Consider the following 16,934-nt stretch of genomic DNA (forward strand, 5'->3'; position numbering starts at 1 on the left):
AGTTTCCTCAAGATTAGATAATCTGGGCTCATGCATGGGCACAACCACCTGTCACTCTACTTTCTGGGTTCTAACCCTCCCCCCACCTTTTAGCCTCCTCAGGCTCCTGCAAACAATTGGTGCACATGCAATAAATCTTTTTCCCCCCACAGAAAGATAGGCCAGGTATGGTCATCCAGGCCTGTAATCTCAGCACTTGGAGGGTGGAGACAGCCTTGTTACAGAGTTTGAGGCCAGCATAGACTACATGAGACCCTGTATCTACACAAACAAGCAAAAAACCAGAAAACAAAACAAACGAAAGACATTTATAAAATGAAACTGCCCTTTTTATCCTGTAAGTAACCAGTGTTGGACAATATAATTATTAACAGTTCCGAACGCCACTGGGCTCCTCAGCCTGGAGTCATATTAAAGGTGCCAACAGACTGATTCTCTGTTAGGAGTGGTACAGTAAATATGAAAAGTAAAATTTAAAAGTATGAAAATATGGTGTTGTGGATCCTGTCAAAGCATCTAAGTGACCCTTGTAGGTTCCGCAAAACTTGCTTTAAGAACTGCCGTTCTGTGTGGGGCCTAAGCGTCAACGGACCACAATCTTGTCTCTGTTAGATTTCACATCCATCTATACATCTAACTACCCCTGACAGATTCCTGTCCCCACCCCTGACAGATTCCTGTCCCCACCCACACCCCCATCCCCACGTCACTGGCTCAGCTCTATAGAAGCGGTTTTGGGGCACCTCTTCAGATAACTCAGGTGTTTCTTGGTGTCGATGCCTCTTGGAAAGCAAGTTTAGGGGAACAAGAATACTCAGCTTTGCTCCAGCTTCCCAACCAGACCCCCTCCTGCTTTCAAGGTGCTGCGTCAAGCCGTGATGGTCACGAAGGGGGAGCCTAGCAGAGAAGCCGGCCGACTAGGATGTCAGACTGACAGTGCACACAGGCCTTGGGAAAATGCTTGCTGTCAGAGGGTCCAAGGAGCACGAAAAAAGTGCCACCGAATGGATCTGTGAGGCAAAGGGTCGTCTTTAAAGAAAGTTAGGGCCTCGAGGGAGAGTATAGGTTTCAGAATGCGAGGAGGGCAGAGTGAGACAGAGCAGAATCAGGAATCAGGGTGGTGGCAGCCAGGTGCTCCCAAAATGATACATAACTGCTTCTTTGGAGGACCAGTTTGGGCAAAATCAAAAGCCTTTTGGGTTGAACTTCGGAGTGCCCTGAGGTAGCTAGTGTCTTAAAGTTAGAGCAGGTGTTTGTAGGCATTGACATCCTGATCTGGAGGCATCGAAGCCTCATTCTGCAAGAGCTTTCTAAATAATGTCCGCAAGCACACCCCATTTTATCTGGCCAAGAAATTATCATCATATTGTGTGAAACTGAAACCTTGGATGAAGGTTATGGAATCTAAAACATCTTTAAGTATTGAGGGAAATCCATATTATGCCTCAGGTATTGGACTCCAGATTAATTTTTCTCCCTCCAAATGTGAGTGCAGAGGAAAAATGGCAAGTGAGGGTGTGAAGGAATCTGAAAGAAAGATGAGCAGAGGCTGATCACTGCGAACCAGGGCACATCATCCTGAGGGAACACAAAGAATTATAGCATTTGGGTTTGGTTTGGGTTTGCCTGTTTGTTTTTCTTTTTGTCTTTGTTTTGTTTTGTTTGTTTGTTTGTTTTGTTTTGCTTTATTTTTTTCAAATCAATATATTTGGTTTCTGAGCCCAATTTTCTTCTTCCTTTCATGATAAGATTGGCTTTATAGAGTGAAGACGTGAAAATCTGTCATTTATTACAGGTTCTTTCTTTTGCCTCTTGAGAGTGGTGGTGTTAGGCTTCCAAAGGGAAAGGTTTGCTTTCCTCTCAGGAAGGGCTATGGGTTTGCCGTCAGAAGCAGCCCACCACCGTTATCACGTGATGTCTCGTGTCATTCTCTTCTCAGCGAATTAAATCCAGATAAGTTCCTAAAAAGACAATAAAGTAGGAAGCTTGAGGTCTGCTCTGAGGACATGGAAATAAAAATAGTTTGTGACATTATATGGTGACATTAACCCTATATGACAAACTTTTCTCTAAATAGACACTGGTGAGAAGAGGTCTAAAGAGCCTGAGCCACTTAGACTGCCTGATAATACGGGGCTGGCTGTGATAGTTGGACAATTTAATACGTAGTTCACAGACTCCAACAGCTCAATGGAATCAGAAATATGAGGCATTCGCAATTTCTATGACCCAAGACTAGAGAAAAAAATAGCAATAAAACTCCAGTTCTGAATCTTTTATTTAAAGAAAAAAAAAAGGATTTTATTTATTTATTACTTATACAGTATTCTGCCTGTAGGCCAGAAGAGGGCACCAGATCTCATTATAGATAGATGGCTGTGAGCCACCATGCGGTTGCTGGGACTTGAACTCAGGACCTTTGGAAGAGCAGCCAGTTTTCTTAACCTCTGAGCCATCTCTCCAGCCTGGATCCTCTACTTCTAGTTCTAGGATGCAATCAAAGATCATTGACTCATTAGTGTATATCTTTCTGTAAGGAAAAAGGAACCCCTGGAGGGCCCTGATCTTTAGGAGTGTGCCCTTTCAACATTCCCCCAAAAGCAGTAATGCTGTTTTTCTCTATAAGGTTCTAAGGCAAGATTTGTTTTCTTAAGAGCAGTCATTTTAAATTTTTAATTAGATTTATTCATTTCATCTTGTATGTGAGTGTTTCGCCTGCATGTATGTATGTGCACCATGTGTGTGCTTATGCACACTGAGGTCAGAAGGCATCGGATCCTCTGGAACTGGAGTTACAGGTGATCGTGAGCCACGCAGATGCTGGGAATTGAAACAAGATCCTCTGTAAGAACAAGCAGTCTTAACCCCTGAGCCACTTCTCCAGCGCCAAGATTTGTTTATTTAAAAATTCCTTTTCCTGTTGGGCAGTGGTGGTGCACGACGCCTTTAATCCCATCACTCAGGAGTCAGAGGCAGGGGCGGATCGCTGTGAGTTTGAGGCCAGCCTGGTCTACAAAGTGAGTCTAGGATAGTCAAGGCTACACAGAGAAACTCTGTCTAAAAAACAAAACAAAAAAACTAAAATAAAATTCCTTTTCCTGCTGGGCAGTGGTATATGCGATTAATCCCAGCACCCATGAGACAGAGACAGGCAGACATATCTGTGAGTTTGAGCCCAGCCTGGTCTACAGAGTGAGTTCCAAGATAGCCAGGGCTACACAGAGACACCCTGTCTTGAAAAACCTAATTGATTAATTAGTTAACTAATTCTTTTCCATGCCAGGCATGGTGGTATACGCTTTTAATCCCATCACTCAGGCCAGCATAGTCTACACAGTGAGTTCTGCGGCAGCCAAAGCTACCTAGGGAGACCCTGTCTCAACTCTCCCACTCCCCTGCCCCAAATCATTTTCACTTCTTGTTTTCCTATACATCATTTCCAAAGAATTGTGTGGCTACTTTATTAAGTCCCAAAGAAACCCAAGACAAGTCTTGCTCAGTACCCGTGGCTCCTCCCCTGCCCCTCCCACCTTAAGCCTCTCTAACCCAGGGACTTGCCTTCCCTTCCCTTCCCTCAGCTTCTCTTTTCTATGTAGCTCTGCTACACGTGCTGCCTTGGTCTCCCGGATCACCCTTGGCCTCTTGGTCCATGGCTCCTTTCTTGCCCCCCCCTTCTCTTCCTCTCCTGCCCTCCCACATCCCCCCGACCCCCACTTCCATGGTCCAGATCAGTCTGCTGGCCTGGTTCAGTCTGTATGTTCCCAGATGCCTCTGGCTGAACTCTCCCTCATGTGTACAATAAAAAGTTTCTCCTCAGCCATTGCTAGCTGCAGCCCTGGCCTCATTTTTGCTCATGCGCTATACATTCACGGATGGAGCCGTTTACCGGCTAATGCGTCTCTGCGTCTGCGGCCCTGGCTCTGCTGCTGTTGATCCCTGTGCTCTGTAGCTCATTGTTATATGGTTTTCAGTTTCTTCCACTGGACTAGGGAGATCTCGAGGCTCTGTCCCCTCTCCTCAGGAATCAGGGGTAGCCTTTTCTCCTTCAGCCCCGTCCTCTGAGCCTTGTCTGTGCTGATGTCAGTGCTGGGCTGAGATGGGAGTTTTCTGGATAATTCTCTCACTGGCTTTGGCGTTTGACATTTCTGTCGAAGCTCTAGCAGCGTTAGCTTCTCAGTTAGGAGAAGTTATGGCTCGTGGGTAATGACAGAAGAGGCGGCTTCTCACCGCGGGGAGCTGAGCTGCCAGTTGCTTCCTCTGTTGGTGAATGTGGCCAGAAACTCAAGCACAGCCATTTCCACCTGAAGCCTGAAGGTGTGTGGCTGATCTTTGGATCCACAACCTGAGAAATAATTTGGTCAGTAGCAGAGCCCAGCATCCCTGATTTCAGAACTTGCTGTGGGAATATTGTTTCCCAGTTGCCTCTTGTTGAGGTGCAGACCCCATGTATCCCGGGAAGTCAGTGAGTTCCTGACCACAATGGAAGTGAAAACATTCTTATATTCAGATTCTTCAAGGCCTAATACAAACATGTCTGAAGAACTTATGTAGATCTTTCAACAAAATTCTTGAGGTAAACAAACCAACCGTGACTCATATTTCTGATCCAGCTGCCGTAGTTCATGCCTGCAATTCTGAAACTGTGGCGGTCAGGCAACGGGCATTGTCTTGGGCTCCAGGCCAACCTTGGGCTACACAGCAAGACCCTATTTCAAAACAACCACAAGAAGAAGAAGAAGGAAGAGGAGGAGGAGGAAGAGGAGGAGGACGAGGACGAGGAGGAAGAGGCGGTGGCACACAGTGGAACCAAACCCAAAGACAGGCCACAAATACTTCAGGCGGCAGAGCCCCAGATGTTGGGCACAGAGCTGGGGAGTTGGCGTTTGCCCCATCTTAGAAATATGTACTTTATACTATTATTGGAATATCTAAGATTTCCTTTTCTTTCTTTTCTTTAAAGCAAAGATCACGGATTCAGAAGAGGTTTTGCGTTTAGAGTTCTGCATGTTAGAGGTGTGAAGATGGAAACTCGGGCCGCAGAGATGAATCAATGTTAAGGCTGCTCTTCCAGAGGAGCCAGCAACCGCCTGCACTTTACATTAGGAGACCAATTTAAAACTTTGTGGGGTCTCAGGGCAGAATATTATGCGTTAAAGTGAGTTTGGGTGTAAAGTTGACATGGGATAGACTTATGATTAATCTTTTAAAAAATAATTTGCTTTATATTATTTTATGTGCCTTGGTGCATTCCTCTGGAACTGGAGTTACAGACAGTCAGCTCTGAGCTGCCATGTGGATGCTGGGAATTGAAGCCAGGTGAGATTTATTATGTACACGTGTGTTCTTGCTGAGTTCATGGGCAGCGCACAGATGCATGCAGTGCCCCGGATATCCGAGGATCGAATGTGAGCCGCCATTTGAGTGTTTGAACCTGGGCCTCTGCAGGAGCACATGGTGCTCTTGGCCTCGGAGCTGTCTCTCCAGCCCTGTAAGAGAAACTGGGGGCTTCATGTCTCACCTTAGTGGTTTCTCTGGAAATGTAAAAGCACTTCATTTTATTTTAAGATTTACTTATGTGTATATGTGACAGAGGAGCTGGAGCTACAGGCTTGTTGTGAGCCGTCTGATATCGGTTCTGCGGATCAAATTCAGTCCGCAAGAGCAGTACTTACTTAACCACTAAAGCCATCTTTCTAGTCCCATGCGTCCTAAAATTTAGAAGGTCATAAACACAGAAAGAAAATATTCAAGAGCGGGGAGTGTTGCTCAGCGATAGAATGTTTGCTTAGCAAATGCCCTGAGTTGAATCCCCTTAGTTCTGTGCGCATGTGCGTGCCCTCCACGGGTTCCCAAACCTACCCTCAGGGAGGAACAAACAAATCCGTTCAGTTTTCCAATGTTGACATCAAGGGGTAGTAGACGTAAATATCCAGAGATATGACAGGACTCCTGCTAACAGGTCTAATTCCAGGTACTGCTTAGCTCTGGGCTCTCAGACGCATCTTCACCTCCTGCACCCTTCCCCAGCCGTCAGCTCTTTCCTGCGGATTCCCAGGCAGCCCTGTTCTTGCGCCTTAAACAATCTAAGGATAGAGCGGCAGCGCCCTCGTGTGGCCCTGATATAGAGGACGTAGACCTCAGCATCCTCCTGCGGAAACTTCCCCAGGGGTCACCTTTGGCTTTCAGCCACTAGACCCCAGGCCCGGGCCTCAAAGGTTCCGATTCTGAATGCTTCCCCAATCCACGCGAGCACGGATGCGTTCTCTCCATTGGACCCCAGCTTGACGACACAGCTCGTTCCTAGCTCCCACGTGTGCTCTGACTTCTCTCCTTCTAGGAAACAGGCCAGAACTTTCCACAAATAAGAATCAGAACCACCTGGGGAAAGACAGAAAGGTCCAAGAAGTCAAAACAGGTGTTGAGACTGGGGTGGGACTGGGCGGGGGGGGGGGGGGGCAAAAGGAGTGTTGATCCCCGTTGAGATTTCCCAACATAATTAGGCCGATAGCCTGAACCCAAACTCTGGCAGGGAATCACTGACTTTTTATAGTCTGCAATGATCAAGCACACATCTAAGGTCTCCCTGGTTGAGGCGGCCTCCTGTAGCCCAGACTGGCCTTGCACTCGCTCTGTAGCTCAGGAAGACTTTGGCCTTCCTTCATCCATCTGTCAAGTGCTAGGATGACAGGTCTGGACCACCACGCATGAAAGATGGTCTCTTTAGAAGTGGATAACCCACATTTCATAACCACAGCTTTTTTCTGCCTTCTTCTAAGTCCGAGAGTTTCTGGAAAGCTTAGTGGAGAGGCAGGCAAAGCCAGGGTTATGAAGAGTGATGGTTACTAGAGATTTAGAGACGGAAGCATCTCTTAGACACCAGCAAAACAGGCAGGAGGAAGGATGCTGAGCTTGATAAAAGTGCGATGCAGAACGTACCTGGGCTCTCTCAAAGGCTCTTGCATATCAAACATTAGTTAGGGACAGTCCAGGTGCAGGAGAGTGGCCAGCGTGAAATGCTGGACTGTTTTAAGGGCTTCATTTTCCCTACAGTGCCAGACTGTGTGCCTGGGGCTACCTGGTGGTCAAGATGGCATTTACAACCCAGCCTTGCCCACCTCAAGAACTAAGAACCAGAAGCCAGGTTTGTCAGTACACTGAAGTGAGAGGGTCTTCAATTCAAGACCAGAGTGGGCTCCATAGTGAGTTCCTATACTGGATAGCAAAGCCCTGCTTCAAAATAAATAAACAACTAGATGACAAATGATAGATAGATAGATAGATATAGATGGATAGAAAGATAGAGTTTATTTAAAATTGAAGATCAAGCTAAATCAGTTAACTGTGGGTGCCCAGCTTTGTAAATAAAGTAATTTGATTTTGTTTGTTTGTTTGTTTGTTTGTTTTGTTTTTCGAGACAGGGTTTCTCTATGCAGTCTTGGTCATCCTGGACTCGCTTTGTAGACCAGGCTGGCCTTGAACTCACAGCGATCCACCTGCCTCTGCCTCCTGAGTGCTGGGATTAAAGGCGTGCGCCACCACACCCGGTGTAAATAAAGTAATTTGAAGCCAGGGTGAAGATTCCTTTATTGTTTTTATGGAAAGCACACTTGTTGATTGCTTCACCTAGTACCTCCTGAATTTTCCCATCACCTTCCCCACCTGCTCTGTGCTTTGGCTGCCCGAGCCCACAGATATGGGCTAAGCGTTTTTATTTCAATTGAGCTAATAAAAAGAAACAAGCAAACAAAGCAAGATTACAGAGAGAGACTGAAGTGAATTTGGTATGCAAAGGGCTGGTAAGACTTAACCCTGGTGTGATATCCATGTGCTGCATGTATATTTTAAAATAATAATTATTACAATTATTATTATTTTCTTTTTATTCACGCGCGTCTGTGTGAGTGTACGCCACATATGGCAGATACCGAAGAGAGTGTGGGATCCCCTGGTTATAGGCATTTGTGAACTGTCGGTCTGCGCTGTGAACAGAACTTGGGTTGTCTGAATGCTCCCCTAACTACAGATCCCTGCAAGTGTGTCTTTTATGTCTTGTGTTGTGTGCTTTACTTAGTTTTACAGGCTCGTTCTGCTTGTCTGCGAAGTGCTCCTGTTTTCCTTTGGTCTCCCCAAAGGAGGGAGAGCTAAAGCTTTTAGCGGTTATGACCTTTGTGTTGTTTTTCACTGTGTAGCCCGGGCTGGCCTGGAACTCAGTTCCACCTGCCTAGTACTGGAACTATCGAGATTGAGTCTCCCGTCCCTCCCCCACCCCACAATACTTAATCTTTGGGAAGTGGGATTTCCCAGCGCAGGTGAGACCAGTGGTGCTCGACCATAGGCGAGGAGAGAAGGCGTGGCTTGCGGGCATTGGCCAGCAGCCAGCCGAAGTGAGTTACCTGCGGCTGGGGAGCAGAGCGGAAGCCGAGGGACTGAGTAGCGGATTCCCGACTTCGGGCCGCCGCGCCTTCCTGAGGTCGCGCCGCTGCGCTCTGGTTAGGTGCTGCAGACCTCGCGGGGACCCGGCGTGGGCGTGCTTGGTCCAAGGCCACGGCTCGGAGGACGAGTGCGTGGGACAGCAGTGCACCAGCGAAGAGACAGTCGGGCTGCGGAGCGCCCGGCAGGGCTGCCGGCCGCGGTGAGAGTGTGCGGAGACCCCGGTTGGAGCCTCGCGGGACCCAACACTTGGCTGGGAGAAGCCTTCCTCCCCGGGATGGAAAACCTCACGCGGCTGAACCCCTTGGGGTTTCGGGACTGGGGGCAGGCAGATCCAGTAAAGCATACCGTGTGGAGAGGCACTCTCGTGTGTGTGTGTGTGTGTGTGTGTGTGTGTGTGTGTGTGTGTGTGTGTGTGTGTGTGTGTGTGTGTGTGTGTGTGTCTCTGTGTGTGTCTCTGTGTGTGTGTGTGTGTGTCTGTGTGTGTGTGTGTGTGTGTGTCTCTGTGTGTGTGTGTGTGTGTGTGTGTGTGAGAGAGAGAGAGAGAGAGAGAGAGAGAGAGAGAGAGAGAGAGAGAGAGAGAGAGATTGAGAGAGATTGATTTAGAGAAAGACAGACCGGACAGGATGCCTTGCGACTGGTCTTCCTGTCTCAGCTTCCTGTGCACAGGGATTACAAGTGTGTACTTTGGGGGCTTGGCCCGACTCCCCAAATTTGCAAAACGGTAAATTGATTTTAGTTGGAAAAGTGTACTCAGGATTGAGAGATGCCCAAACACGCCCACCAGAAATTTACTCTGCGGAAGAGTGAAACCAGGCCAGGGTACAGGTGAACCCACTTGGGACCTCCTAAAGATTAACAGCCAAATCTTATTCGGCTCCTTCCACTCTCAAGGCTCAGGGACCAGGAAAGTACAAAGCAGCCTAAATCATCTGTGTACCAAACACTGCTTCCTTCCTGATATCGTGTGTGTGTGTGTGTGTGTGTGTGTGTGTGTGTGTGTGTGTGTGTGTGTGTGTGTGTGTTTGTGTAATAGGCTGGGTCACAATTGCATCTTCATGCCATTGTAAAGACTTGATGACAGGAGGCGTCTTCCTGGCTGAAAACTGTTAAGGACGGGTCCTTGAAGACACTAGCGTAGAAGTGTCTGGAATGTGGACGGCTGTAAAAATGGGAGAGTAGTGTTAGATCTGCACATTTCAAGCCACAGTCTCAAAGAGTTTTAACAGGAGAAGGGAAGGGAAGGCTAAGACAGAGAAGGAAGGGAGAAAATCATTTTCGGAGCTTTTCTGGTGACTTTTTGGGGATCAAGTTGGCAATTCTTTCCACTCCTTGTTCCTTGCCGGCATTGTCACTTAACAAAAGAATTGAAAGGAAAAGAAAGACCAAGAAGCTTCCTTGCACAGAGAGAGAGGAGAAATAAGGGCAGGCCAAGTGGCTGTCAACAGGAAGAGGCCTGTTTCCCCCCTTCTGTATCAGAGTAAACATTTTTTTTTCCCAGAATGAACAGGAACTTCCAGGCTGTTAGGTTGTTGCAATTGTGCTTTACAGGGGTCTGGTTGTACAAGTGATGCCTGAGTCATGATGCCAAGACTTAACATAATCCAAACGGATGGGAAGGCCTTACAGACTCAGTCAGTTTTGTATCTAGGGGTTTGATAAATCATACTTGCCCCTCGGCTAGCACTGTGTGGAACATTAGGGTAGATGCTCCCACGTTCTGTTCATGCTGTGTCCTGGTCACAGTTATCTATAGGTTAAGAAATCTAAGTCATAGCGCTAAGGCTGTACATGAGGCTATAAGGCTCAGTGGCACAGCGTTAGCTTAGCATGCACAAGCCCGTAGGTCTGAACATCAGAATGTTACACACACTCAGGTCTCAGAATCTGTACTTTAAATTTTGGTTCTGGAAGAGACATTTACTCTCGTGTTTCCAGCGAAGTTAAGTCAGAGAGGATGAAGAGACAGACCCAACGTGGTGTGCGGCACATACAGGTATGTGCTTTTCAGTGGCACTGAGTCTATAATTCAGAAAGCTAACTCTCCCGTGGTTCAGATGTCCTGAAACAAATGACTTGCCGCCTACACTTGGTGTCTGCGAAGATGGAACCGTTGTTCGTTAGTTCACTTGTTGCCGCAGAGAAGGCTCCATCCGGTGCAGGGAGTTAGCCGCTGGGTATGAAGGGAGCCCTTGTTTCTTATTCTCCTTTTGCTGATATTGTGTATTTTTCTCGAACCTCAGATTTCTAGAAACAGGCACCACCAAACAGCGGCCAGAAGCAGCCTGGGATAGAAGTCAGACACCCAGCACCAGCCTGGCATTACCTAACAATGGCAGCCGAGAGAAAGGTAACCAGAGCCCCGAACTGCATGGCCGGAGCTTTGAGGGAACTAAAGCTGTCAGGTGTGAAAGAGGAGACTTCGGACAGCTGGACAATCAAGGAAGACCATACTCCTGCTAAAAAGAAGCAGGATCACATTTTGGGGTCCTGGGAGGTAGAGAGTCACAAGGGGTCCCGTTAGTCTTGGTGACCAGGCCAGAAATGACTAAGTCTAGAAAGAGACATCCCTAGAGACATTGCTGCCCCATGGGGTAGGTGGTACGTTCTCTGCTCTGCAGAAGCCCAGAAGAAAGATTTTGGGGCATTGGCTTGGTGTGTAAGTACTTGTTGCACAAACATGAGGGTTCAACTTGTGACCTTCAGGCCCTACATTAAAACAACAGCATAACGGCCAGCAGAAAAAGAAAAAGAGAAAGGAAAGCTAGGTGCATCAGAGGCTTTCTAGACAGAAAGTCTTGTTGAATCGCTGAGCTCCAGGTTCAGTGGCAGATTTCTTAAAAAGACAGAGGGAAGACACACATGCACACAACACAAAGAGATGACCAGCCAAACGCAAAGGCAGAAGGGTTAGGATCAGGTGGAGAAGTGGTTCGCCGGAGGCTCTCGGAGGTCTTTCCCCTGCCTGTGGATCTAATGGAACCTCAGATTGTCCCAGGACAAACAATAGAGGGAAAAGGAATTTCAAGATTTTTTTTTTCCTATCTCCCACACCTCCCTAGAGCCCTCCATGGATTTTGTCAGAGTAGCAACCAATTTTGCTTCTCTGTTCGGTGATTTTTCTTCTTCTTCTTCTTCTCCTTCTCCTTCTCCTTCTCCTTCTCCTTCTCCTCCTTTCCTTTCTGACTGTGTGCCCTTCCTCACACTTGTTCTTTCCTCTTATGGTAGTATCTCTCTCTTAGGTTTGAATTCTCTAAATCTTGAGAACAAGTCGGGTTTTTTTATAGTCCAGGTGAGAAAGTTATACACCACCATGCGTACAAGGCCAAATAAGAATCCTTTATTTGTTGGGCATGGTGGCGCACGCCTTTAATCCCAGCACTTGGGAGGCAGAGGCAGGCAGATCGCTGGGAGTTCAAGGCCAGCCTGGTCTACGAAGTGAGTCCAGGACAGCCAAGGCTACACAGAGAGATCCTGTCTGGGGGGCTGGGGGGGGGGGCAGAGAGAAAGAATCCTTTATTTAAGCTGGTGACCAGGAGCACGCTAGTGCCTTGTAAAAACTCTCATCATGGAAATCTATAATGTGTGTTTTGGCTACACACTCAGCAGAGGTTCGGGTTGTGAGTTTGGACTTATGGCCAGGGTCATAGAAAAGGTGAATGTGTTGCCAAGGCGGATGTGGCAGCTCAGAGGCGGAAGGGGCTAAAACGCCCTGAACGACTCTACACGAAGTAGAGTCAGGGCAAGATGGCGTCACTTCAAGTCTCTGTACTTACACTCTTAAGTGTCTGCCCAGCCATTCCAGATGCCAATCACTTACGAGGATGTGGCAGTGAATTTCACGCTGGAAGAGTGGGAATGCCTGAGTCCCGATCAGAAGAGACTTTACCAGAAAGTGATGGAAGAAACCTTCAAGAACCTGACATTTGTGGGTAAGAGACGGCGGCTCCCTCGGCACTCTCCCTGTCCTGTAGCCTTAGAGTATATGGTTGGCTTTTCTGCTCGGGTAGATCAAAGTTGGGGCCCTACTTCTATGCCTGAAAGATCTGAGCCACAAGGTTCAGGAGTGAAAATAAAAGCGACGCAAACGTATACAGTGAGCTGGGTCAGAGTGACGCTCAGCTACAGAGCAGCTTTGCCTGGACTGCATGCCAGGGTGAGGTCTGGGTAGGGGCCTCCATGGCCCAGAGAGGAGGCTCAGGGATTAAGAGACCAGTTGTTCTTGCAGAGGACCTGAGTTTAGTTTCTAGCCCCCACACCGTGGCTCACAGATGTTTCCAGTTCCTAGTTGCAGAGGTCCCACACCCTCTTCTGACTTCCATGGGCATATATACATGCAGGCAAAACGCTCAAGATGCAAAATACAAAGTAAATAAACCTGAAAACACCCCCAGAAAGACAGTTAGACTCAGGTGTTCACAGAGGCCGGAGTCAGCTCTGGGCTTTATTTCTCAGCATACATCCACGCCCTGCTCTTTTCGTTTTGTTTTGGGTAGGGTCTCACTAACCTGGGACTCACTGATTCAGCTAGACTGACTGACAAGTGAACCCTACGGATCTGCTTTCTCTGCTTCGTGGGGGCAGGGGTTACGTCAGAGTGACACTATACCTGGCCTTTTTGATGTGCGTTCTAGGGATCACGATTGCATGGCAAACCCATTATCTACCCAGCTACTTCCCCAACCCCAAGACAACACTTTTTATCACTATTATCGTATTGTGAAAATATGCAAATTTTGCCCATCAGGTCTGACTTGTTGACAATGCCTGTAATCTCAACTCTCCCAATGCCCTGAGGAGGATCACAACTTAAACCCAACCCTGCCTGTAGAGCTTGAAGCCAGCTTGAAGTACACAGTGAGATTATCTCAAAAACACCTGCTATCCATCTGACAAATGTTTAGGCACTCTTGCACATGAGGCGTTATACTACAAGCTGCCTTTGTAACCGTCTTTTTCCTACAACCAAGTGCCTTAGATTAATTCTCCTTATAAAACAAAATGAAGCCCCGCATTTTTGAGGTTTACTTTATGTGTATGAATGTCCTGCTTGTGTGTTTGTATGTACACTGTGTGTGTTTGTGCCTAGTGTCCATAGAGATCAGAAGAGGATATGGAAAGCCCTGAAACCGTAGTTACAGGTTTGTAAGCCACCATGTGGTTACTAGGAACAGAATTCAGATCCTCTACAAGACCAGCAAGTGCACAGAACTGCCGAGCCATCTCTCCAGCCCTAGATTAATGCCTTTAAAGCAAGCTTATAGGAGGCATCCTGTTTTCTGCATGAGACAAAAAAGCAGCTTAGCGTGGGACCAGTTTACCTCGTTTCCACACCACAGACAGTTGTTGTAACCCTTCGCTTCTCGTTATTGGAAGGATGGCAAGAATTTGGAGCCATCTTGCATTGTATAGTGAGATCTTTTTGCTAAAAACAGCAAAAGCATGACCCCCACCCACCCACTCGGAGTTAGAAATATGCTCACAGCCAAAATATTTTTTTTCCCCTAAACCAGATTCTAACACCGTGAAAAAAGGACAAGAACACAGGATGTCAGGCCTCTACCTCCCAAAGACAAGAGGTAAGAGCTGCAAAGGAAGCTGGGTACGGTAGCTCACATCTGTAATGCCAGCACCTCAGCTTCATAGTGTGTTTGAGGGCCTATCACCTCACAGAACCAAGGGCCAGAAAAAACGGTCCAGTGGTTAGAAGTGCCTGCCACTGAGGCTCACAGTTGGAATTTGACATGCACACAGTGGAAGGAGGAAACCAATCCCTACAGGTTGTCCACCTCCATAAGCATGTTGTAGCATGTGTACACTTGCACACATGCGTACAAAATAATAAAAGTGTAATTCTAAAATTGAAAAAAAGAAATTGCAAAGGAGGGAGGGAGGTAAAAAAAGGCCCAGGACAATCACTGAATGGTACACTGTCCATCAAGGCTCAGGATATCATCTCAATATCTTCAGGCCTTTTCACCCTGGTTAGACTTGGGACTGGAAGAAATCCTGAGATTGAAGTTGTAAGCCCACTGGCTTCATGATGAATAGCCAAGACTTTTAAGACAAGTATTCTAATTTCCAGTTATTGAGAGAGTGCGTGTGGGTTGCATGTCAGTGTTACCCTTTGACTGAGAAGTTCTTCCCAGCTGGGCAATGGTGGCATAGGCCTTTGATCCCAGCACTCGGGAGGCAGAGGCAGGCAGATCACTGTGAGTTCAAGGCCAGCCTGGTCTACAAAGTGAGTTCAGGACAGCCAGGGCTGTTACACAGAGAAACCTTGTCTTGAAAAACAAACCAAAACAACAACAACAAAAATTATTCCCAAGAGAAGGTGGAGAAACAAGATTGACAGTGTTGAGAACCTTGTCCCTGAGATAAGAGCAGGGAATTGAAACGGATGTTAATTTACGTTGGTCATGCCTCCCAGTTTGCTGAGACAGTCCTGGTGTGTTGTTTCTTATTCCATTATTAAATCTTATTAATAACTAAAAGCATCACTTTTCACTCCCAGTTTACATGATGCAGTAGGCTTCCCTTGCGCTAGAGATTAGCTCACTGGTAAGACACTTGCATTGCGTGATTTGCTCCCCAACGCCAGGAAGTGAGTTCTGTGCGACCTGAAGGGATTCCGTTTTGTGGTTCCTGAAGCTACAACTGCACATAGCACTAGGGCCTATTTATGTGGTTTTTGTTTTTACAGAGCTTTGGGGATTGAACCCTGGGTCTTGTGGATACTAAGGCGTGTGCCCCAGCTCCTGAGCGACGCTCTCCTAGTACTAGACACAGTAGTAAACTGGATAAAACAAGATAGTTACAATTCACATTAAGAAGTTATGTGAATGTGGTTCTTATAGTAGGGAATTCTTCACTTAATATTTTTGTGCTGTGGCTGACGTATGTGGAATCCGGGCTGAGGGGAGGATTTCTGCTTTGTCATCTGTGGGGTGTTTGTGGGAATACGAGCAATACTGAGAATGAGAGCGATGATTTCAAAGATATAAGCTACTAATTTAGACATTTGAGATTATAGAAGATTCCTGTGAGGTTTATACTTTAAATTTTATTGTTGTTGTTGTTGTTGTTGTTATTATTATTTTATTATTAACAACTAGTTTTTCTTATTTCTAGCCTATGAGGTCCAAGGGTGAATGGTTGAGTTTTAAAGGTTGCGGAAAGGGAAGGACTTATAAGGGACTTATAGTGAGTGCGAAGCTTGTGTTGGTGGCACTCTCATAGTGAACTATGTTTTCTCCCTCCTCTGCCGCAGGAGGCAAGAAATCTCGAAAACGTAGCCCAAGTGTGAAAGATGAGAACAGTACTAAAGAGCCATCTCCTCCTTGCTTAGGGGTATTCCAAGGTGGGCCACTGTTTTTCTGCCTGACCTGTGGCAAATGTTTTGACAAGAACATCGAACTCCTCCGTCACCAGTTTTCTTTGCTGTCCCAGAAGACCACTAGCCACAAAGGCCCTGGCTGCAAGCGTCGTGGAGAGACGCCTTACTTTTGCAATCTCTGTGGCAAGACTTACCGTGATGCTTCCGGACTGAGCCGGCACCGACGCGTCCATCTAGGTTATAGGCCCCGCCCATGCCCCGTGTGTGGAAAGGGCTTCCGGGATCAGTCTGAGGTCAAACGCCATCTGAAGGTACACCAGAAGAAGAAGCCAGTGGCCGGCAACCAGGCGCATACTGTTCCACCTGCAGCACCCGGATCCGGAGCGCCCACCCTCAGGCTTGTAAAAGTGATCCAGGGACCTGTGGCCAGGGCTAAGGCACGGAGCAGCAAGGCCGCCTCCTCCCAGGATGCCAGAACCAACTCTGTTCCTGTGAGGCGCTCAGTAGAAAAGGCCTCTTGCCCCTATTGCCACACAAGTTTTGTCACGAAGACTTCTTTCTTAACCCACCTCAAATCCCATCTCCAAAATCAACCCAGCCAGGCCACCTGTAGTGAAGAGCCCTCCCAGTCACCCAGCACATCCAGGAAGCAAGCCATCTACTGCTGCCCTGTCTGTGACATCTGCTTTAATGGAAAGGGACAGCTACTGGATCACTTATGTGAAAAAAAATTGGGCAGATTCGGTAAATGCTGGGAAATCCTGGGTCATTTGCTTGGTTTTCTTCATGGTCCCTTGGTGCAAGGACAGACTTCACAAGTAAAGGAATCCTCCCGGGGGGCAGGGCGGGGGAAGGAAAAACGGAAAAGATGAAGACAAGAAGACATACAGACAAGAAGACATACAAGATGAAACATAACGTACGTTGAGAATCCTAAAACATGAATAAAAAAGGGGGGTGGTGAGATCACTCAGCGGGCAAGGCGACCTCACCTCCTGAGTTCTGAGCCCTGAGGCCCCTGTGACAGGAGAGAATCTGACTCCCGACCTCACACGTGCCCATGCACACACCCACACAAAATAAATAATAATTTTTAAAGCTAGAAGAAGTGGGGTCTAACTGAGAGGTCTTTGTATTTGTTTTTTTCTGAGGATTGGTGTGTGGCATC

At 47.3% G+C, this 16,934-nt stretch overlaps 1 protein-coding gene across 4 annotated transcripts; it reads left to right on the forward strand.

Annotated features, from left to right (window-relative positions):
* The first annotated feature begins 7,649 nt into the window (after positions 1 to 7,649).
* On the forward strand, positions 7,650 to 16,854 carry ZFP57 (ZFP57 zinc finger protein). 4 transcript variants are annotated; one of them, XM_084754191.1, is made up of 5 exons: positions 7,650 to 7,796; positions 10,674 to 10,780; positions 12,227 to 12,362; positions 13,944 to 14,009; positions 15,701 to 16,854. In XM_084754191.1, exons 2-5 carry the CDS (start codon positions 10,763 to 10,765, stop codon positions 16,636 to 16,638), a joined length of 1,158 nt encoding a protein of 385 aa, XP_084610317.1. In that variant the 5' UTR covers positions 7,650 to 7,796; positions 10,674 to 10,762; the 3' UTR covers positions 16,639 to 16,854. The 4 variants fall into 4 exon arrangements, with proteins under 4 accessions (XP_084610317.1, XP_084610316.1, XP_084610315.1 ...); XM_084754190.1 differs by having other exon boundaries at positions 7,650 to 7,781; XM_084754189.1 differs by lacking the exon at positions 7,650 to 7,796 and adding an exon at positions 8,304 to 8,632.
* Positions 16,855 to 16,934: the final 80 nt, after the last annotated feature.

This window comes from Acomys minous, assembly GCF_964271855.1.
Source record: "Acomys minous genome assembly, chromosome: 13".
Classification (NCBI taxonomy): Eukaryota; Metazoa; Chordata; class Mammalia; order Rodentia; family Muridae; genus Acomys; species Acomys minous.

Bases quoted from the DNA above. Each gene is read 5' to 3' on its own strand.
- ZFP57 (XM_084754191.1), top strand. The intron at 12,363-13,943 runs GTAAGAGACGGC...CCCCTAAACCAG, and splicing joins CAAGAACCTGACATTTGTGG to ATTCTAACACCGTGAAAAAA. The intron at 14,010-15,700 runs GTAAGAGCTGCA...CCTCTGCCGCAG, and splicing joins CTACCTCCCAAAGACAAGAG to GAGGCAAGAAATCTCGAAAA.